The sequence below is a fragment of the Rhinopithecus roxellana genome, chromosome 11, assembly GCF_007565055.1.
Source record: "Rhinopithecus roxellana isolate Shanxi Qingling chromosome 11, ASM756505v1, whole genome shotgun sequence".
Lineage (NCBI taxonomy): Eukaryota > Metazoa > Chordata > Mammalia > Primates > Cercopithecidae > Rhinopithecus > Rhinopithecus roxellana.
The window spans coordinates 37986994-38010229 of NC_044559.1; the positions used below are offsets into that span (position 1 = coordinate 37986994).

The following is a 23236-nucleotide window of genomic DNA, read 5'->3' on the forward strand; positions in this document are numbered from 1 at the left end:
TGGTTAAACATGATTCTGGTGTTTCCATGAGGATGTTGTGGATGACATTAACATTTCAATCAGTAGACTGAGTAAAGCAGATGGTCCTCCCTGAGGTAGGTGGCCCTCAGCCAATCATCTGAAGGCCTAATTAGAACAACAAGGCTGATCTTCCCTCAACTAACAGGGACTTCCTCCTGACTGCCTTCAAACTGGGTTATTGGCTTTTTCTTGCTTTCGAACTTGAACTAACACATTGCCACTTCCTGGGTCTGGAGCCTGTCAAACTTTGGAATAAAACTACACCATAGGTTCTCCCAGTTCTCAGGCCCCTAGACTCAGCCTGGAACCACACCACTGATTCTTTTGGGTGTCCAGCTTGCCAACTCACCCTACAGATCTTAGGGCTTGACAGCCTCCATAATCACATGAGCCAATTTCTTATAATAAATCTGTATTTATATCTGCCTATATCTGTATCTACAGATATACATGTTCTGTTTCTCTAAAAAAAAAAACCACTTAATAGCCTCAACCCTCTCCCCATGAACTATATCTGCATAAAACCTGTCCTACTTTCACTGCCACTGGGACAAAATGACCAAGATTTGCCTTCTTCCTCTTTCTTCTACCTATTCTTGGAGTCAAATGAGAGGGAAGAGAAGGGAAAAGCTGTAAGGCCACTTAAAGAAGCCACAAGCCCCAGTCTTTTTTTTTTCTTCCCGCTTTCATTTCTTTTTTTTTTTTTTTGAGACGGAGTCTCGCTCTGTCGCCCAGGCTGGAGTGCAGTGGCCGGATCTCAGCTCACTGCAAGCTCCGCCTCCCGGGTTTATGCCATTCTCCTGCCTCAGCCTCCCAAGTAGCTGGGACTACAGGCGCCCCCCACCTTGCCCAGCTAGATTTTTGTATTTTTTAGTAGAGACGGGGTTTCACCATATTAGTCAGGATGGTCTCGATCTCCTGACCTCGTGATCCGCCCGTCTCGGCCTCCCAAAGTGCTGGGATTACAGGCTTGAGCCACCGCGCCCGGCCCCCGCTTTCATTTCTAACCATGATTTACATCTGGATAAAACAAATGGGTCAGGAACAAAGTTAGAAAACTTTGATTTGTGAATACAAAATCCACTCGAACTCAATACATATGCAAATATACCTCTTTGGCAAGAAAGCACTCCTCACAAAAAAAACTTCTTTTCTTTTAAAAATTATGTCCTATACTATTTAAATTCATCTTAAAATAAAAATCATATTATTCAATAAAATTTTCTTTAAAGAGCCTTATAAAAGAGTTCACACTTGAGACACAAATAGTCCTGAACATTCATTTCTCAGCGTAACTGTAAAGTGCTCTTTGGGAAAAAAAATTCTACTTAGGTTATAATTTACTTTTAATTCTAGGGGCTCTCAACATTTCTGAGAATAAAAATCAAAGGCCACCAGCAAGACTGTAATTACTTTTTAATCGTTCTCCCTCTTCGTGGACAGAAGTGACCTTTCTTATCAGCTCAAAATCCCAGACCTTAGAGAAAGATCAAAGTGATGAATTTCCAATTTTAAATGTCAAATCCAGAATATCTCCTACAGATTTAGCCACCCGGGAGAGAAAGGTTTTAAAATACCTGAAATTCTTTCAATTGACTCTTGGCTCTATCACGTGTAAAAATTATTTTGCCTTAACTACTTCAATGGCTTAAAGTAGATTATGTCATACCCTGCTCAGTAAGGAAAACTAATGAGACTCTTTTTAAAAGGCAAAGTCCCATTTTCATAGTCGTGTGGGAGGAACATGCTACACATTCTATTCAGATGGATCAGCAAAGGTGCAAAGTATGAATAAATGGCCTCTCTGTGTGAAAGGATTAAACAAATCACATGAGTTAATGAAAGGTTAAAAAAAAAAAAAAAAACTAGCAAAAGTTTTTAAATGCCATTTATTAAAGAATAAATTATACAAAAGCAGCTAATATCATGACATGAGCACATTTGTCACCTTGGCAAGGAGGTTGTCTTATGTAATTCTGGATGGTGGCATGTGGAACCATAAAGAAGGCAAAATTTGACTCTAAATCTCCTAGTGTGTATTGTGCTCAAGTGACATACATAATGCCATCATGTCACCTTAGGCTTCAGAAAATACGAATTCCTGTCTGTATATGTGACTTCCTGTCACAAGAATTTAAACATAATTTATCTTTCTTAAGGAAGGTTCCTCTCTTAACCTTACTAAAGGTATAAATACGAGGAAAGGGATAAAAGTAATTAATACTTCTAGTTTAATTACTCGTTTATAACAATTAGTATGTTTACATTTTCATTTAGTATTTTTATTTTTAAAATAAATGAACAAACCAGAGCTTTTCAAATTCGAATTAGCAAGACAGAAGAGTAAACACATTCTGGAGAAGCTCAAAATTCCTTGTTCTTACCATTAAAGGAAATCTTAATGTTATTGAATAAAATTTATATATTACAAGAAGGGAATAATATATTGGCTTATTAGGCCATTCTCATGCTGCTAATAAAGATATACCTGAGACTGGGTAATTATAAAGGAAAGAGGTTTACTTGACTCACAGCACCTGTGAGTTCCACATGTGAGTTCCACATGGCTGGGGAGGCCTCACAATCACGGCGGAAGGCAAGGAGAAGCAAGTCACATCTTACATGGCAGCGGGGAAGAGAGAACTTGTGCAGGGGAACTCCTCTTTATAAAACCATGAGATCTCATGAGATTCACTATCATGAGAACAGCACGGGAAAGACGCACCCTCATGATTCAATTACCTCCCATGACACATGGGAATTGTGGGAGCTACAATTCAAGAGGAGATTTGGGTGGAGACACAACCAAACCATATCACTGGCCTTTAGAAAAATTTCCAAGGAAAGCATCAGCTAGTATCTTTCATGCTTTTAATATGGCTCCTCTCATGGCACAATCTGATGGGGAAGAACATTTGATGCAGAGCAGTCTTCCTGGATATGCTTACCGGATAGGATTGGGAGGTGGAGGGGGAAGTGGTGGTGGAGGAGGAGGTGGTGGAGGTACTGAATTCTCAGACTGGTTCACTCGTTTCTGGAGTTCATCAACTGCACAGAGAGCAAGCATTCAGAAGAGAGCTGAAACAAGCAACTAAACATTGTTTATACATGTGAAAGAAAGAACATAACCTTTCTCAAAAGTAAGTTCTTTTTATTAAGGCAAAATAAAAAATTTCAATATGAAATTGCAGACCTTTTTAAACTTTTCACTATCTAGTCTATCGCTAATGCAAGAGAGGACTCCCATCTATCGATATTAAATGTTATCTTTTTGCTGTATATACAACTTTAGAAAAGAAAAAACATGCAAAACAATGGCTGAAGGGTAGGAAGAAGTGAGTAGGCTGAAGAAATATTTGTTAACAATGAAGTATATTACTCAAACACTAAGAAATTGTTAATACTTGACTTTAAAAGTATACAGACCAAGAATTAATTTTAAAGATGACATTTAGTAATGAATTTTAATAACTGCATACTTCTCTCCCCTGCTTAATTTCCTTCAAAAACTGCAAATACTAGAGTCTTTGATTTTAACCAGATTCAGCTTCCTCAATCTGTAACTCAGAAACTTTTTCTCTTTTGAAGATACTTCTGGAAATGCACCATATTCCTTCAAGTCTTTCATGAAAACAGGCATTTTACTTAGCAAGCACCAACGATGTCAAAGTGCCTATGAATGGTGCTACAGAAGACATTAACACCTGACTTCAAGGAACTTAATTTGTTTATATCACAGATGCTAATACCTATGAGATAATGGGTAAAAGGTGCTGCATACTGTTGGCATTCAGAGGTAGCTCTCCCCGTCCATAGCCATTCCACTTTCCCCAACTAAGTGTACCCCCAGGGATCTGTCCATTTGTATTTACCCTCAACACTTAAATAGGCAGTGTGGGCTATACTCTCCAAAACTGAGAATCCACTGGTCATTTCATGTGTATGCACCTATCCCTCCAAGAGGAATCTGAGTTCTCTGAAGACAAAAAGCATGGTTCCTTTCCTTCTGTCTTTTTTTTTTTTTTTGAGATGGAGTCTTGCTCTGTCGCCCAGGCTGGAGTGCAGTGGCGTGATCTCAGATCACTGCAAGCTCCGCCTCCCAGGTTCACACCATTCTCCTGTCTCAGCCTCTCAAGTAGTATATCCTAGGATAAGGCTGGGTACACACACAGCAGACACTAAGCATTAATAAAAGGCATTCAGAATTGAACCTCATGTGTTTCCAGTGTCTGCCTCCTCCATTCATAATAAAGGTGGCTTTGGCTACAGGCTACTCTGATATTCACTAAAAATAATGGAATATTTCTTAATTTTGGATCAATTAAAAAATAAATTATAATAAATTTTTATTGTGGATTAGAAAGCACTGAATGCTTTTAGAAGGAAAAAAGGCTTACGTGGTTCTTCTGCATAGGTTTCAAAATTCTAGTATAAAATTAACCAAAAAATATCTGAGGTGAATATTGAAGCTATTATAAAGGGAATGTACCTGCCTTCTTAAATTACCAACCTTCCAACAGAGACTTACACATATGCCTGCATAATAATCTAACTCGCACATTCCCGTTAAGCCTTCTAGAACTGAATGAATAAATCTTTTGATTTAAGTATCCCCCGGTGTTTTAAAAGGTTTTCCATTTAATAGATATATTGTTGCCCAGTTCATTGTTAAGTATGATGTAGAAAGTATTATTTCATGTGTATAATTAGATACCAAAGATGAAGGTGGTATGCACACCAAAGATGAAGATAGTATGTTTAAAAAGTTTAATACTTTCTAAAAATGCACTCTAAGTGAACAAAATAAAGTACATAATGAATATTCACCTCTGAAGCTCCCTGAAAAGTTTGGTCCTCCTATGCTAATGGTATCTCTGTGTCTTAATTCTGTATATGATGTTCATAAGGGCTCTAAGTCCAAAAAAGAAGTCTAAATATTTGTGAATTATTTAATACAGCAGCTATTCTACTGAATTGCAATGGTTAGAAATGAAGGAATTTAAAAACAAATCTTTGTATTTTCCCACAGCATTCAGTAAATGTTCTAGACTAACTATAGCCAGGTTTTGTACTAGGCATGAGTAATTCAAAGATTAGTAGTAAGACATAGTAGCCTACTCAATGCTTTTACCAGAGTGCTTTAAATTTCTGGCTTTCTCTTCAGAATTCTGATATTTCAATTCCAATTCCTTTTTATCTTCTTCTAGAAGCTCCAGTTGCTGTTTAAGGTTGTGTATTTCTTTGTGGAGTGTTTCATTTTCTAGTTGCTCTTTTAATTCTTTGACCTGTAAGTTATTAAAAAAAAAAAAAAAAAGACTTTCATGGGTGACAGTTTTTTCCTTTGTCAAAGAAAAGAAAGGGAAAAAACAAGTATTTCCCTTTGACCGTACTTCATAGCAAACAGATTCCGATCCATCTTCACAACCATGCAAATTCTAGATACAATTAACACAAAATCATAATCAGCTCTTTGATTTAAAATACATTTACTGGGAGTTATGTACTAGACACTTTAACTTTTGTCGGTTTTATTTTAGGTTCGGGGTATGTGCGCAGGGTTGTTATATAGGTAAATTGCGTGTCACAGAGGTTGGTGTACGGGGTGTTTCGTCACCGAGGTAAAAAGCATAGTACCTGACAGCTACATTTTCGATCCTCTCTCTCCTGCTACCCTCCACCGTCAAGTAAGCCCCAGTGTCTGTTGTTCCCTTCTTTGTGTCCATGTGTAATCAATGCTTAGCTCCCACTAAGAAGTGAGAACATTTGGTTTTCTATGCCTATGTTAGTTCCCTTAGGATTATGGCCTCCAGTTCCATTCATGTTGCTACAAAGGACATTATCTCATTCCTTTTTATGGCTACATAGTATTCCATGGTGTAATGCGTACCACATTTTCTTTATCCAGTCTACCACGGATGGGCACTGAGGTTGACTCCATGACTTTGCTATTACGTATAGTGCTGCGATGAATATATACGTGCATGTGTCTTTATGGCAGAACGAGTTATATTCCTTTGGGCAATGGGATTGTTGGGTTGAATGGTATTTCTGTTTTAAGTTCTTTGAGAAATCACCACACTGCTTTCCATAATGGCTGAACTTACATTCCCACCAGCAGTGTATAAGTGTCCTATTTCTCTGAAACCTTGCCAACATCTGCTATTTTTTGACGTTTTAACAACAGCCATTCTGACTGACAAGAGATGGTATCTCATTGTGGTTTTGATTTTCATTTCTCTAATGATTAGTTAAGCATTTTTTATATGCTTGTTAGTCACACAGACACTTTAATTTTTAAGTATGAGTCACTTTTGTAACCATTTTCAAAAGAAAAATTCAGGTAATATTTTAAAAGACCCCTGGGGGACACAAATTTAGTAATAAGTATCAAAAGTCTTAAAAAAAAAAAAAAAAAAAAAAAAAAAGAAAGGCTTTTGATTTAGTAAAACCACTTTTAGAAATTATTTTTTAAAATACTCTGAAATGCATTCAAGGAAGTGGTTTTTTGCTTTGTTTTGTTTTTGTTTTTGTTTTGAGACAGAGTCTCACTCTTTCGGCCAGGCTGGAGTGCAGTGGCGTGATCTGGGCTCATTGCAAACTCCACCTCCCAGGTTTAGGCAATTCTTGTGCCTCAGCCTTCTGAGTAGCTGGGGCTACAGGCACATGTCACCACACTCAGCTAATTTTTGTATTTTTAGTAGAGATGGGGTTTTACCACATTGGCCAGGCTCGTTTCGAACTCCTGGCCTTAAGTGATCCACCTGCTTCGACCTCCCAAGGTGTTGAGATTACAGGCATGAGCCACCACACCTGGCCTGGAGTGTTCTTTACAACAACAAAACGCTGCAAATAACCTAAATGTCCACCAATATTTTTGATTTAATAAATTATGGCATGTTTATTCAATGAAATACAATGCAACTATTTTAAATCACATAGTTAACTGTATACTGACATGAGAAGATATATTACCAATGGAAAAAAAATCAGGGCATAAAATAGTATGCATGGTATGATTCAATTTAAACAAACTATATTTACAAAGTTATATATTTACAGAAAGTTCAGCTATGCACCAAAATATGGGATACTTGGTTAATCTTCTTTAACGTTTGCTATATTTTAAAAATGTATTATAAGGAGCATATGTTATTTTTATAATTGCAAAAACCATATGCTGTGCTTAAAAGACTGCTGCATCTGCAAGGGAACTTACAGATAGCTAAGAAACATTTTAAGCCACATACAGATGGTCCCCAATTTAGGATGGTTTGAGATACAGTTTTTCGACTTTACAATGGTGTGAAAGTGACACACATTCAATACAAACCACACTTCAAATTCTGGATTTTGATCTTTTCCCAGGCTCACAATGTGTGATAAGATACTCTCTCACAATCCTCTGCAACAGCAGCCAGGCACAGCTCCCAGTGAGTCACATGATCATGCAAGTAAATAACTGATACTCTAGAGCCAGGGTCCCCAAACCCCGGGTCTTGGACCGGTACTGGTCCATGGCCTGTTAGGAACCAGGCTGCACAGAAGGTTAGCAGCAGGCATGAGCAAGCATTACCACCTGAGCTCCACCTTGTCAGATCAGCAGCAGCAATAGACTCTTACAGAACCGCGAACCCTATTGTGAACTGCACATGCAAGGGATCTAGGTTGGCCACTCTTTATGAGAATCTAATGCCTGATGATCTGAGGCGGTGCAGTTTCATCACAAAACCATCCCCCATCCTCTTCCCTCCCCAGTCCATGGAAAAATTGTCTTCCACGAAACTGGTCCCTAGTGCCAAAAAGAATGGGGATTGATGCTCTAGTTTTCCAGTTTTGATTGATGCTCTGTGTTTCCAGTTGACTCTGCCCAATTGTAGGCTAATATAAGTGTTCTGAGCACGTTTAAGGTAGACTAGGCTAAACTATGATATTCAGTAGGTTAGGTATATTATTTTTGATTTACAATATTTTCATCTAACATGGGTTTATCAGGACGTAACCCCATCGTAAGTCAAGGATCATCTGTATATGAAAAGACTGTAAGAATAACTGTATATATACAGAGTATAAGTTTTAGAAGTAGTGATTATTATAATTTCATTGATAACTTTAATCTTCAGTACCCAACAAGGTATACATACAACAACTTAATCTTAAACCTCAGCTCAATTCAGTAGGTTCTAGGCATGTATTATTTGCTAAATGATTTAACTGTAAGTAGCTAGACTTTTCAGAACCAAAAGTTAAATTCTAGCATAACACATTTTTTTTCTCTTTTCTTGGAAAGTAATTCCTACACATGGGGACAAAAGAAAGAATAAAATTCTTTCCCTCCCACCCTGTTCTCCAGTTCTCTTTCCCAGGGGACCGTTACCATCTGTCCATCCAGAGGTACTCTACATATATATCAACATTTGTTTTTAAAATTGTTTTTATTATTTATTTATTCTACTTTAAGTTCTGGGGTACATGTGCAGAATGTGCAGGTTTGTTACACAGGTATACACATGCCATGGTGGTTTGCTGTACCCATCAACCTGTCATCTACACTAGGTATTTCTCCTAATGCTCTCCCTCCCTTTGCTCCCCACCTCCTGACAGGCCCCGGTGTGTGATGTTCCCCTCCCTGTGTCCATGTGTTCTCATTGTTCAACTCCCACTTATGAGTGAGTACAGGCAGTGTTTGGTTTTCTGTTCCTGGGTTAGTTTGCTGAAAATGATGGTTTCCAGCTTTATTCATGTCTCTGCAAAGGACACAAACACATCCTTCTTTATGGCTGCATAGTATTCCATGGTGTATATGTGCCACATTTTCTTTATCCAGTCTCTCGTTGGTGGGCATTTGGGTTGGTTCCAAGTCTTTTCTATTATGAATAGTGCTGCAATAAACATGTGCGTATGTGTCTTTATAGTAGAATGATTTATAATTCTTTGGGTATATACCCAGTAACGTGATTGCTAGGTCAAATGGTATTTCTGGTTCCAGATCCTTGAGGAATCGCCACACTGTCTTCCTCAATGGTTGAACTAATTTATACGCCCACCAACAGCGTAAAAGCATTCCTATTTCTCCACATCCTCTCCAGCATCTGTTGTTTCCTGACTTTTTAATGATCGCCATTCTAACTGATGTGAGATGGTATCTCATTGCCATTTTGATTTGCATTTCTCTAACGACCAGTGATGATGAGCTTTTTTTTATATGTTTTTTGGCCACATAAATGTCTTCTTTTGAGAAGTGTCTGGTCATATACTTTGCCCATTTTTGATGAAACTGTTTGTTGTTTTTTTGTGTGTGTGTGAATTTAAGTTCCTTGTAAATTCTGGATATTAGCCTTTTGTCAGAAGGATTGATGGTAAAAATTTTCTTCCATTCTGTAGATTGCCTGTTCACTCTGATGATAGTTTCTTTTGCTGTGCATAAGTTCTTTAGTTTAATTAGATCCTATTTGTCAATTCTGGCTTTTGTTGCCATTGCTTTTGGTGTTTTCGTCATGAAGCCTTTGCCCATGCCTATGTCCGGAATGGTATTGCCTAGATTTTCTTCTAGAGTTTTTATGGTTTTAGGTCTTACATTTAAGTCTTTAATCCACCTTGAGTTAATTTTTGTATAAGGTGTAAGGAAGAGGTCCAGTTTCAGTTTTCTGCATATGGCCAGCCTGTTTTCCCAACACCATTTATTAAATAGGGAATCCTTTCCCCATTGCTTGTTTTTGTCAGGTTTGTAAAAGATTAGATGGTTGTAGATGTGTGGTGTTATTTCTGGGGTCTCTGCTATGTTCCATTGGTCTATATCTCTGTTTTGGTACCAGTACCATGCTGTTTTGGTTACTGTAGCCTTGTAGTATAGTTTGAAGCCAGGCAGTGTGATGACTCCAGCTTTGTTCTTTTTGCTTAGGATTGTTTTGGCAATATGGGCTTTTTTTCTGGTTTCACATGAAATTTAAAGCAGGTCTTTCTGTGAAGAAAGTAAATGGTAGCTTGACAGGGATAGCATTGAATCTATAAATTACTTTGGGCAGTACAGCCATTTTCACAATATTGATTCTTCCTATCCATGAGTATGGAATGTTTTTCCATTTGTTTGTGTCCTCTCTTATTTCCTTGAGCAGTGGTTTGTCATTCTCCTTGAAGAGGTCCTTCACATCCCTTATAAGTTGTATTCCTAGGTATTTTATTCTCTTTGTAGCAATTGTGAATGGGAGTTCACTCATGATTTGGCTCTCTGTCTGTCTATTATGGGTGTATAGGAAGCTTGTGATTTTTGCACAATGATTTTGTATCCTGAGACTTTGCTGAAGTTGCTTATCAGCTTAAGGAGATTTTGGGTTTTCTACGTATACAATCACGTCATCTGCAAACAAGAGACAATTTGACTTCCTCTCTTCCTATGTGAATACCCTTTATTTCTTTCCCTTGCCTGATTGCCCTGGCCAGAACTTCCAATACCATGTTGAATAGGAGTGGTGAGAGAGGGCATCCTTGTCATGTGCCGGTTTTCAAAGGGAATGCTTCCAGCTTTTGCTCATTCAGTATGACATTGGCTGTGAGTTTGTCATAAATAGCTCTTATTATTTTGAGATATGTTCCATCAATACCTAGTTTAATAAGACTTTTTAGCATGAAGGGGTGTTGAATTTTATTGAAGGCCTTTTCTGCATCTATTGAGATAATCATGTGGTTTTTCTCATTGGTTCTGTTTATGTGATGGATTACGTTTATTGATTTGAGTATGTTGAAACAGCCTTGCATCCCAGGGATGAAGCTGACTTGATTGTGGTAGATAAGCCTTTGGATGTGCTGCTGGATTCAGTTTGCCAGTATTTTATTGGGGATTTTCACATCGATGTTCATCAGGATACTAGCCTGAAATTTTCTTTTTTTTGTTGTGTTTCTGCCAGGTTTTGGTATCAGGATGATGCTGGCCTCATAAAATGAGTTAGGGAGGAGTTCCTCTTTTTCTATTGCTTGGAATAGTTTCAGAAGGAATGATACCAGCTCCTCTTTGTATCTCTGGTAGAATTCGGCTGTGAATCCGTCTGATCCTGGGCTTTTCTTGGTTAGCAGGCTATTAATTACTGCCTCAATTTCAGAACTTGTTATTGGTCTATTCAGGGATTCAACTTCTTCCTGGTTTAGTCTTAGGAGGGTGTATGTGTCCAGGAATTTATGCATTTCTTCTAGATTTTCTAGCTTATTTGTGTACAGGTATTTATAGTATTCTCTGATGGTAGTTTGTATTTCTGTGGGATTGGTGGTGATATCCTCTTTATCATTTCCCTCTAAACACTGCTTTAGCTATGTCCCAGAGATTCTGGTATGTTGTATCTTTGTTCTCATTGGTTTCAAAGAACTTATTTATTTCTGACTTAATTTTGTTATTTACTCAGTAGTCATTCAGAAGCAGGTTGTTCAAGTTTCCAGGTAGTTGTGTGGTTTTGAGTGAGTTTCTCAATCCTGAATTCTAATTTGATTGCACTGTGGTCTGAGAGACTCTTTATGATTTCCATTCTTTTGCATTTGCTGAGAAGTGTTTTACTTCCAATTATGTGGTCAATTTTAGAATAAGTATGATGTGGTCCTGAGAAGAATATATATTCTGTTGATTTGGGATGGAGAGTTCTGTAGATGCTATTAGGTCTGCTTGCTCCAGAGCTGAATTCAAGTCCTGAATATCCTTGTTAATTTTCTGTCTCATTGATCTGCCTAATATCGACAGTGGGGTGTGGAAGTCTCCCACTATTATTGTGTGGGAGTCTATATCTCTTTGTAGGTCTCTAAGAACTTGCTTTATGAATCTGGGTGCTCCTGTATTGGGTGCATATATATTTAGGATCATTAGCTCTTCTTGTTGCATTAATCCCTTTGCCATTATGTAATACCCTTGTCTCTTTTGCTCTTCATTGGTTTAAAGTCTGTTTTATCAGAGACTAGGATTGCAACCCCTGCTTTTTTTGCTTTCCAGTTGCTTGGTAAATATTCCTCCATCCCTTTATTTTAAGCCTATGTGTCTTTACACGTGAGATGGGTCTCCTGAATACAGCACACCAATGGATCTTGATTCTTTATCCAATTTGTCAGTCTGTGTCTTTTAATTGGGGGCATTTATCCCATTTACATTTAAGGTTAATATTGTTATGTGTGAATTTGATCCTGTCATTATGATGCTAGCTGGTTATTTTGCCATTAGTTTATGCAGTTTCTTCAGTGTCGTTGATCTTTACAATTTGGTATGTTTTTGCAGCAGCTGGTACCAGTTTTTCCTTTCCATGTTTAGTGCTTCCTTCAGGAGCTCTTGTAAGGCAGGCCTGGTGGTGACAAAATCTCTCAGCATTTGTTTGTCTGTAAAGGATTTTATTTCTCCTTTGCTTATGAAGCTTAATTTGGCTAGATATGAAATTCTGGGTTGAGAATTCTTGTCTTTAAGAATGTTGAATATTGGCCCCCACTCTCTTCTGGCTTGTAGGGTTTCTGCAGAGAGATCCATTGTTAGTCTGACGGGCTTCCCTTTGTGAGTAACCCAACCTTTCTTTCTGGCTGCCCTTAACATTTTTTCCTTCATTTCAACCTTGATGAATCTGGCGATTATGTGTCTTGGGGCTGCTCTTCTCGAGGAGTATCTTTGTGGTGTTCTCTGTGTTTCCTGAATTTGAATGTTGGCCTGTCTTGCTGGGTGGGGAAGTTCTCCTGGATAATATCCTAAAGAGTGTTTTCCAACTTGGTTCCATTCTCCCCATCACTCTCCGGTACACCAATCAAACATAGGTTTGGTCTTTTCACATAGTCCTACCTTTCTTGGAGGCTTTGTTCATTCCTTTTCAGTCTTTTTTTCAATAATCTTGTCTTCATGCTTTATTTCATTAAGTTGATCTTCAATCTCTGATATCCTGTCTTTCACTTGATCAATTTGGCTATTGATACTTGCATATGCTTCACCAAGTTCTCCTGCTGTGTTTTTCAGCTCCATCAGGTCATTTTTGTTCTTCTCTAAACTGGTTATTCTAGTTAGCAATTTCTCTAACTTTTTATCAAGGTTCTTGGCTTCCTTGCATTGGGTTAGAACATGCTCCTTTAACTTGGAGGAGTTTGTTATCACCCACCTTCTGAAGCCTACTTCTGTCAATTTGTCAAACTCATTCTCCATCCACTTTTGTTCCCTTGCTGGCTAGGAGTTGTGATTTTTTGGAGGACAAGAGGCATTCTGGTTTTTGGAATTTTCAGCCTTTTTGCACTAGTTTTTCCTCATCTTTCTGGATTATCTACCTTTGGTCTTTGATGTTGGTAACCTCTGGATGGGGTTTTTGCGTGGATGCCCTTTTGTTGATGTTGATGTATTCCTTTCTGTTTGTTAGTTTTCCTTCTAGCAGTCAAGTCCCTCTACTGCAGGTCTGCTGGAGTTTGCTGGAGGTCCACTCCCAACCCTGTTTGCCTGGGTATCATCAGTGGAAGCTGCAAAACAGCAAATATTTCTGCCTGTTCCTTCCTCTGGAAGCTTCATCCCACAGGGCCACCCGCCAGATGTCATCTGGAGTTCTCCTGTATGAGGGGACTGTAGATCCCTGCTGGGAGGTGTCTCCCAGTCAGGCACTGGGGTAAGGGATCCACTTGAGGAGGCAATCTGTCCCTTAGCAGAGCTCAAGCACTGTGCTGGGAAATCTGCTGCTCTATTCAGAGCCGGCAGGCAGGAACGTTTAAGTCTGCTGAAGGTGCGCCCACAGCTGCCTCTTCCCCCAGGTGCTCTGTCCCAGGCAGATGGCAGTTTTATCTATAAGCCCCTGACTGGGGCTGCTGCCTCTCTTTCAGAGATGCCCTGCCCAGAGAGGAGGGATCTAAAGAGGTAATCTAGCTACAGCAGCTTGGCAGAGCTGCAGTGGGCTCCGCCCAGTCCGAACTTCCTGGTGGCTTTGTTTACCCTGTGAGGGGAAAACAGCCTACTCAAGCCTCAGTAATGGCAGACACCCCACCTCCTACCAAGCTCAAGTGTACCAGGTTGACGTCAGACTGCTGTGCTGGCAGCGAGAATTTCAAGCCAGTGGATCTTGGTTTGCTGGGCTCTGTGGGGGTGGGATCTGCTGAGCTAGACCACTTAGCTCCCTGGCTTCTGCCCCTTTCCAGGGGAGTGAACAGTTCTGTGTTGCTGGCGTTCTAGGTGCCACTGGGGTATGAAAAACACTCCTGCACCTAGTTTGGTGTCTGCCCAAATGGCCACCCAGTTTTGTGCTTGAATCCCAGGGCCCTGGTGGCACAGACACCCAAGGGAATCTCCTGGTCTACAAGGCTTGCAAAGGCCGTGGGAAAAGCGTAGTATCTGGGCTGGAGTGCACCATTCCTCACAGCACAGTCCCTCATGGCTTCTCTTGGCTAGGGGAGGGAGTTCCCCAATCCCCTGCACTTCCCAGGTGAGGTGACACCCCGCCCTGCTTCGGCTCGCCCTCCATGAGATGCACCCACTGTCTAACCAGTCCCAATGAGATGAACCAGGTACCCAATGCAGAAATCACCTCCCTTCTGCGTTGATCTCACTGGGAGCTGCAGACCGGAGCTGTTCCTATTCGGCCATCTTACCAGCCACCAAATACGAACATTTCTTAGTGAGGCAAAACAAATCAACTCTACCTCACCACCAACTTTGTAAAAACTTCAGAACTTCCAAGAATTAAATGTCAATACTGTTGCCACAGAGGCTTTGACAGGTGATAACAAGTAGCAGCTAACAGCCTTTCCTTCCCAAATGAGGTACATTATAAGTAGTATAAACATTGATGTAATTTTTCTTAAGTGGTCTCTTTAATTTGAAAGTCTTTGTTCCACTTCTTTGCTTCTCTTCTCCCACATTCTCCTCTCACCTACCACAATGACTATTCTTTCTTCTTGGCACACAGAGGTACACTATGTCAGCTGGAATAGCTCCCCTCATCAAATTGAAATAACCACTTAGGAAGTCTTTAAACATACACATTTGTGCAAGTTTACAAAATCAGAAATTTTCTCTAAGCAAACAATTACTCCTAATATGGACTTTCATTTTCTCCGAATAAAACCTATGCCCTCCAACAAGTGCTCTGAGATGAATAGAGCCTCTTAGTGTGTGCAGTCTCCAAAAAATACGTTTCCAAAAATCAAATTTCCAGACTTTGCATTATCCAAGCTCTGCCTGAGTTATATCTCTTTCCCTTGCTTCTTCCGACTCTTTGGACAGTTTAAAGAGTATTATAAAGTGTACAACAGTGTGTTACAAATTTCAGTTTCACAACATTAAATTCATTTAGTTATTTTTTTCTAAAAGGTGGTTGGAAGGACTTAGTAACTAAGGCAAAATATGAAACAGTAAATGACTGGACTGACTCTACAGGCACCCTTCATCTTAAATATATGTGTATATGCATGTACGCGTGTGTGTACCTAAAACTCCAGAAGAAAAGGGGTTACCTTTTGTTGATGCTGAATTCTCTCTTCTTCAAGGAGCTGGGTGAGTTTTGCATTTTCATCTAAAGCTTTCAAAAGCTGCTGATCAGGGACGGAGTTCTGCAGCAGAAGGTGGCTTTGCCTCTTTAGCTTGTTTTGCTCAATGAACATCTGCAAAAGTTTGTTACAAGAATGTATATATCATTCAATCTCACATATCTCCTCAACTGTAACTTCAGCAAAAGTAAAGTACATGGAATTTTTATTAAGACAGTAAAGGCAAATTCTGACTTGTACAAGTTTCAGAGGCAGTGATTGCTATGATTCCTTTTATATAATCTTTAATATCTTTACTCCCGCCCCAACAAGATATTTATACAATAAGCTGGTCTTACTCTTCAGTTTTTAATATTTTATTATTGCTTTAAAATACACTAATATTAATAGCAGTAGCTCATATTTCTCAAAAACTTACCTTGTGTACTCCACTAAATATTTTATATGTGTTATTTTAATCCTTACACCAATCCTATTAAAGTGCTTCTACTATGAAGAGGTAACATTTACTAAACACTATGTGATAGACATGGTGGGAATCATTTTACATTCGTTATATCTTATAATCCTTAAAACAACACTATCAAGTAGACACTACTATCATCTAATTTTACTGATAAGGTAACTGAGGCTCAAAGAAGTTAGGCGACTTTCCCAAGAACACATGTAAGTGACAAGACCAGGATTTAAACCCATATCTGATTTACATGCCCAAGCTCTTAACCATCTGGCTAAGTTCCTCTACTATTTACTAGATCTAATGTTTTGTTTTAAACTAATTAGTTTCTCCCCAGTGATAAAAGTAGTTAACAGTAGAAGGGTAAAGGGGAGAAGGGAGACAGTATACTTTCATTGAGCACTTTATTAAGCAATTTATATATGTTATTTATCAAATCTTCACAACTTTACATGATTGAAAATAACATTAATTTCTATTCACCTGTTATTTCTTTTCCTTAACACCCTACCCAATTTGGCCAGTGAGTGATTCCAAGTATGAAATGTTTCTCTTAAACTCTGAAATCTGGCCTACCAATTTTATAGCAGAGCTTCACCTTTTCAGAGTTTTAACAGCATTACGAAATTTACACTGGAACTTAACTGAAAGCTCTGAACTGTAAAATGATTTGCTACAGCACTCATGTTAGTTTGTTCAACAACTTCACCCACCATGTAACAGAAAAAGTCAGCAAATAAAACTCAGGACAAAAATATTTTCCATCAACCTCCATGTGGCAAGACCACAGCTTTAATGATTTATACAATCCTTAAGCTCTTGATCAGTAACGATTTCCAAATCGAAGTCAAGTCACGAATATACTATACTAAAACACTAACATTTTCTTCCCAGTATGTCTTCCTGTGAGAGAGGAAAAAAAGGTCAGAAGCTTTCCTTCTTTGCCTGTGCAGGGATTTATGAAAAGCCCATGAAACTACGACAGGGTTCCTCTGCAGAATTAAAGCACATTACAAAGTCAAACAGGTAAATAAATAATTGTATATACATGAAACCCACATTCTTCTTCCATTTGTGTGAGAGTGAGAGGTATAGAGATTGCAGTGAAGGAGAGTATGTGCATGTATGCTTGGCTGGAGAAGGGTAAGACGCAGCTTTAGCATTCTAAGAAAGAGTAATCAATATTTCATTACAGTATCTTAAACTTCAGACCAGTGATTTAATTAAAATGAATTGTTTTGGGTGACCATTATGATGACAGTAATTTTTTTTCTTTTTTTTTTGAGATGGAGTCTCGCTCTGTTGCCCAGGCTGGAGTACAGTGGCACAATCTCAGCTCACTACAACCTCCGCCTCCCAGGTACAAGTGATTCTCGTGCCTCAGTCTCCCGAGTAGCTGGGACTACAGGTGCCTGCCACCACGCCTGGCTAATTTTTGTATTTTTAGTAGAGATGGGGTTTCACTATGTAGGCCAGGTTGGTCTCGAACTCCTGGCCTCAAATGACGCCCCCCGCCTCGGTCTCCCAAAGTGCTGGGATTACAGATGTGAGCCACCATTCCTGGCCAAAAAATTTAATTATGTTGAATAAATTTTAAAATTTAATATAGTTATGAAGACAACTGATAGTTTTCTTGTTGGGGGGGTTATGTTTTTGGCTTTGTTTTCTAAATAAACTAGTGGGAATTAAGAGTGGGGGGTAACTTTCAATTTTTATTTTATACATTTAGAAAATATTTGTATCTTTGTGCAAGGCACACATATTCCTTTTTAGCTAAAAATATAAAGTAAATTAACCTTAAAAATTGATTTCTAGGGCTCTAGACTATAAGCTCCAAGAGGGCAGGGCTCATATTTGCTTTCTTCACCACTGGATTCCCAAATTCAGCATAGTGTCTGGCACAGTAAGATGTTTGCTGCATGCCTTAAGTGGTAAGTAAAATGCAAAAGAATGGGGACTCTGTTGTTAAACTAAGTTTTGTGTCTTTGTACTTATCTGTTGAAAACCTGAGAATGTGGAAACTATGTAAAAAGGAAAATATACTAGTTCCAATCTAGTGCTATTTTTTTAAAAAGTTTTCTTCTCACTATTGTGTAGATTGAAACTAGATATTGTAAAATTGTTGAGTACCACTGCAAATATTTATGCTGCCAATAACGTAAGTACCATTGCTCTTGCTTCCTTTCTCTCCTCAAACTTCTACCTCCTCATTCTGGGTTAACATGTCAGCATCATTGTTTCCACCAACCACTAAGACTGAAGACCAGGTGAACGGCAGAGTCAATCATTCATTTTTGTCCTCTTACTGCAACCTTGCATCTTCCATCTGTCTTCTCTGCTACTACATGGCCTTCAAGTTTTTCTTTGAGCTGCTTTGTATTCTAACATCATTGTGCAAACAACAGATGGAAAACTGAAAATGTCTTGAAACGAGACCCTGCTATTCAGGTCAAAATCAGCCAACCTTTCCAGTTTTGCAATAAAGGTATCTTCACATTATCCCTGCTTCCCCACCTCCTCCACTGTTTTATTTCATTGCATTATTTATATTGCTGCAACGTTTTCCAGAGGGCTCTGACAAACTTCAATTCTTTTTCCTTTCTTCCAAGTAATAAGAGAAAAATATTTACTCACCTTTCATTAAATTCTCTGAATAAAATGAATCATAATATTTCAAGTCAGATCTACTTGGCCCAAACCTTTGGTAGAGTTCATTGCTAGCACAGCTATGCTCAAGCACAGAAAGAGCCCCACAAAACCATAATCAGATTTTCAAATGACATTCCCATAATGCCATGCTTTGTCTTCCTTCTATGCCTTGGATACCTTTACCTAGGACTGTTTTACATTTCCTGAGCTATTTCCCTTCAACCCACAGTATGCACATAAATTCAAACTACACCTACAGGATGGAGATCCCATTGCAGACCAGTTTTTGAGTTTAGCCGACTGGTGAACTCCTCATGCCCCTGGACGCTAGCCCCAGGGCCATGGAAGACCCAATGACTGCATGTCAATAGGTAAGCCGGAACAAGAGATGCTCAAAGCTGATCTCTAACATGAGAGGAAGATCAGTAGGCTGGTGAAAGGCTGAGATAATGAAAATGAATATACTACATGGCAGTGTTCCACAGTCAGTGGAAGAATCGCCTGGCATAATGACAGCACTGCACAATGGCTGAAGAGAAATACTGATACCATAATACTGTTATCTGAGATGGTATATGGAGATACATCCAAGAATTTAAGCCTACTTGAAATGTACAGGCATCCTGTACCCAAGCTAGACTTTCCATCACAAGCCATGGATATCACCAAATGCAATTCCTTTCCCTCACATGGCATTTAGTTAACACAACACTTTTGAAAAATTTTGCCATTAAAATCCACTTGGTCAGGTCTGTATTACTGTCCATTTAACAGATGGTAAAAGTGAAGCCCTGAGAGGCTGAAGAATTGCTCAGAGGTCATACAACTAGTAATTGACATGGCCAAAATTTGAGCCCAGATCTTTTGACAATGAACTTGATACTATTCTGTTATCTGCCTCCCTAAACCAGCAGATCCTTAATTCAAACTGGTGAGTTCTTACTCAACCTCAAGAATTTGTCTGATATGTCATCTGCATATCAGAGTATGATAAGGTCCCTTACAAAACAAAATTAAAAAGGTTTTTACTACTGGGCACAGTGGCTCATGCCTGTAATCTCCCAGTACTTTGGGAGGCCGAGGCGAGCGGATCACGAGGTCAAAAGATCAAGACCATCCTGGCCAACATGGTAAAACCCCATCTCTACTAAAAGTACAAAAATTAGCTGGGCATGGTGGCGAGTGCCTGTAATCCCAGCTACTCGGGAGGCTGAGGTAGAAGAATCGCTTGAATCAGGGAGTTGGAGGTTGCAGTGAACCAAGATTGTGCCACTGCACTCCAGCCTGGCAACAGAGCGAGACTCTGTCTCAAGGGAAAAAAAAAGTTTTTACAAGATACCCACCTCTTGTGCAAATGACTCCGCTTTCTTTCGAAGGTCCTTCTCCAGCTCCAGGTTTACTTGCATCTCCTCATACTCTTCTACAGCTAACATAGACACTTAAGAAGATAAAGGAAAAAAAACCCAGACAATAAGTCACACAAATAATCAGGAATATGGATGAAAAACAGTGTTGAAAAGATTCTTCATACCAGCATCCAGGTACCCTCATGCATTCCTGGTTGGCATATAAATTGATAAAACCTTTTTGGAGAGCAACTTGGCAATGTGAATCAAAAATCTAAAACTACACATACACTTTGAATAATCCCACTTCTAGGAATGCATATGCTAAGATTGTGCATATACAGACATTTGGTTGCAAGGATGCTCTCCACCTCACTGCTGATAAAAGTGAAAGGACATAATGCTCTAACACTGAAGGAGCAGTAAATTGTGATACAAGAAGTATTATTCTGCCATCAAAATTATATTGTAGAAGCATACTTAGTAAATGGAAAGACATCTGTGATGTATTTTTAAAAACAGATTGCAAAAATTAGTGGAAAATGAATTCATTTTTGTTCTTTAAAAGCCACAGATAAAGCACATCAACAGCCATTTCACAGAATAGAAAATATACAAAAGGCCAATAAACATGTGGAAAGATGCTCATCTTCATTAGGAATCAGGCAAATGAAGAGTAAAAACACTTCTTACACCCGTCCAAGAGGCTACTGGTAAAAATTTTAAAGCATGGTTTTATTAAATTTGGAGAGGACAAAAAACCATGGGAACACATATATTGTTAATAGGACTGTAAACTGATAGATCTTATACAATTTGGTACGCAGTGAAAAAAAAATTGAAGGTAAAATTTTACATTTGGCATATGTCTCAGAGAAACTCTTGGACATGTGCATCAGATGACATGTCTAACAATTTTTATAACAACATGACTCAGAATAGCAGAAATCTGGAAACAGCCCAAAGTCTACCAACAGGATACTACTTAAAATAATTTTAGTGTAGTTACCTAATGGAATAGTATACAGCAGCGAAAACAAACATACTACAGCTATGCCTATCCACATGCGTGAATCTCACAAACACAAAAAGTTGCAGAAGGTTATAGGAAAAATGATTCCATTTATATAGAGTTCAAAAATATGCAAAATTAAACAATGCTGTTTAGGGATACATACATATTTGGCAAAACTACAAATAAAAGAAAGGAAATAATAAAAATTCAAGGGAGAGGTATGAGCAGAGAGGGATGTTCATGGGTTTACAAGGTACCAGCAAGTATAGAGAGAATTCTTTTACTGGTATTTCCTCTGTCTTATATATATATATAATAAACATATTTAACACAAAATTCAACGTGTATATATATAGATTTGTTTAAGATTGGAAGAATATACACTAAAATGTTATTAGTGCTTATCTCTGAATTGCAAAAGTTGAGATTTTTTCCTTTTCTTACATGAATCTAAATTTTCCACCAAAGAAAGTATATTAACTGAAGATATATATTTTAAAATATATAATATATAATATTAAATGCAAATAAATGTATAAATGTAAAAGTATAAAAATGTAAATATTTTTATATATTATATATATTTATATATAAAATAATTTATATATAGAATATGTATTATTTATTTATTTAATTATTTATTTACTTATTTATTTTTGAGAGACGAAGTCTTGCTACGTCTGTCGCCCAGGCTGGAGTGCAATGGTGCAATCTCGGTTCACTGCAACCTCCGCCTCCTAGGTTCAAGCGATTCTCCTGCCTCAGCCTCCCGAGTAGCTGGGGTTACAGACAGGTGCCTGCCACCACATCCAGCTAATTTTTGTATTTTAGTAGAGACGAGGTTTTACCATGTTGGTCAGGCTGGTCTCAAACTCCTGATCTCAAGTAATCCACTCGCCTCAGCCTCCCAAACTGCTGGGATTACAGGTGTGAGCCACAGCGCCTGGACATTTAAGTTATTTTTAAGTGTTCTCCTTATTTACAAAGGAGAGAAACAAACAGCCTTAGATCTATTCAGACCCAAAGAATCAGAGCTTTGTACCAAAGAGTTACTGCAAGACAGAAAGCTTCAAAAAGAAGGTCCTGTCAAATAAAAGTAACATAAATTCTTTGCTATTTTCAACATTCAGTGGCTTATTTTGTCAGTGATAATGACAGGACAGAGGGAATGATGACGCCATTAGATATTAGGCACAAGCTAGGCAGACAGCACACTGTCCATCCACTTCTGGTGAGGCACCTCCACCCTGAGCTGAGTCATACCAACACAATCTTTCAAAAGGCTCTCTTAACAGCTGCCTTCACACACTGTTCCGCCAGGGCACTTCAATACTAACTGACTAAGGACTGGTTGGCTGTGTAATGACATAGAATTCCAAACTCTGTACTCTGTAAATCTACAGCCTCCTCAGATGAAAGACTAGTAAGCAGAGCAATATGAGTGGTGATTTTTGGCGTGAATTATAGGTCCCTGAGAGCTAAATGATTTTCAAGCATATTTAAAAAAGAAATTTCATGAAGAAAACAAAGAACACTGTGACTATCTGAAGCCCTGGCAAGATAACTGACTCTCTTTTCTACGTCTAGAACACTATAATAAAACGGGAATTTTCACGTGTCCTGGCCCTTCTGACTTGGAATCTGAAAAAAATCAGGTTGGTCCTAGTCAGGTATGTATTTACATAATTTTTCTCTCTTTCTAGACAGAGGGCTCTCTGAAGGCAAGACCTATATGATTAACCCTTGCAGAACCCTTTTCCTAACACAGTGAATCAAGACTGAAAATTCTACACCATTTGTATCTTTAAATACAGAAAGACTTGAAGAAATGTTACAATCCAGCATATTGGCCACATTTAACTACAAGGCCCTTTATTTATTAAAAAAATCCCAGTTGATTAATGATAAAAAGATTGACGGCTACCACCACCAACAATAGGGAAGGCCCTGGGTCGCAAAGGCTTCCTGTTAGTGTTGCAGCTTCTAAACAAGGAAAGAGAGTGGCTGAGGGAAAAAGAGAGAACAGAAAGTATATTAAGTTCTTCCTACCACTTCCCAGAACTACTTTTGCAGAACCACACTTTGGCATCATTTCCTTGTTTTAAACTGGGAGACACATGAAACAGCCCTCATGAGAGTTGATGCTGCATTTTATAACTAGGTGGATAAAGTCACTGTTGACCAAAGTACACGAAATTTTCTCTGGATATAACCACTGGAGACATTTCCCTCTCACCAGGAGACCAGGTCTCCTTTTCCTGATCATTAGGTTCGTTTTCATGTGAT

The 23236-nt window shown here is 38.6% G+C and overlaps 1 protein-coding gene across 2 annotated transcripts in view; it reads right to left on the bottom strand.

Moving 5' to 3' along the window:
• Positions 1–23236, bottom strand: part of SHTN1 (shootin 1) — a 121791-nt gene that overhangs the window by 40739 nt on the left and 57816 nt on the right. For both annotated transcript variants that reach the window (XM_010388887.1, XM_010388890.2), the window contains exons 8-11: positions 19933–20027; positions 15451–15597; positions 5153–5306; positions 2970–3069 (exon numbers count right to left, since the gene is read on the bottom strand). In XM_010388887.1, coding sequence (XP_010387189.1) covers positions 2970–3069; positions 5153–5306; positions 15451–15597; positions 19933–20027 — 496 coding nt within the window. The remainder of the gene's footprint in view (positions 1–2969; positions 3070–5152; positions 5307–15450; positions 15598–19932; positions 20028–23236) is intronic.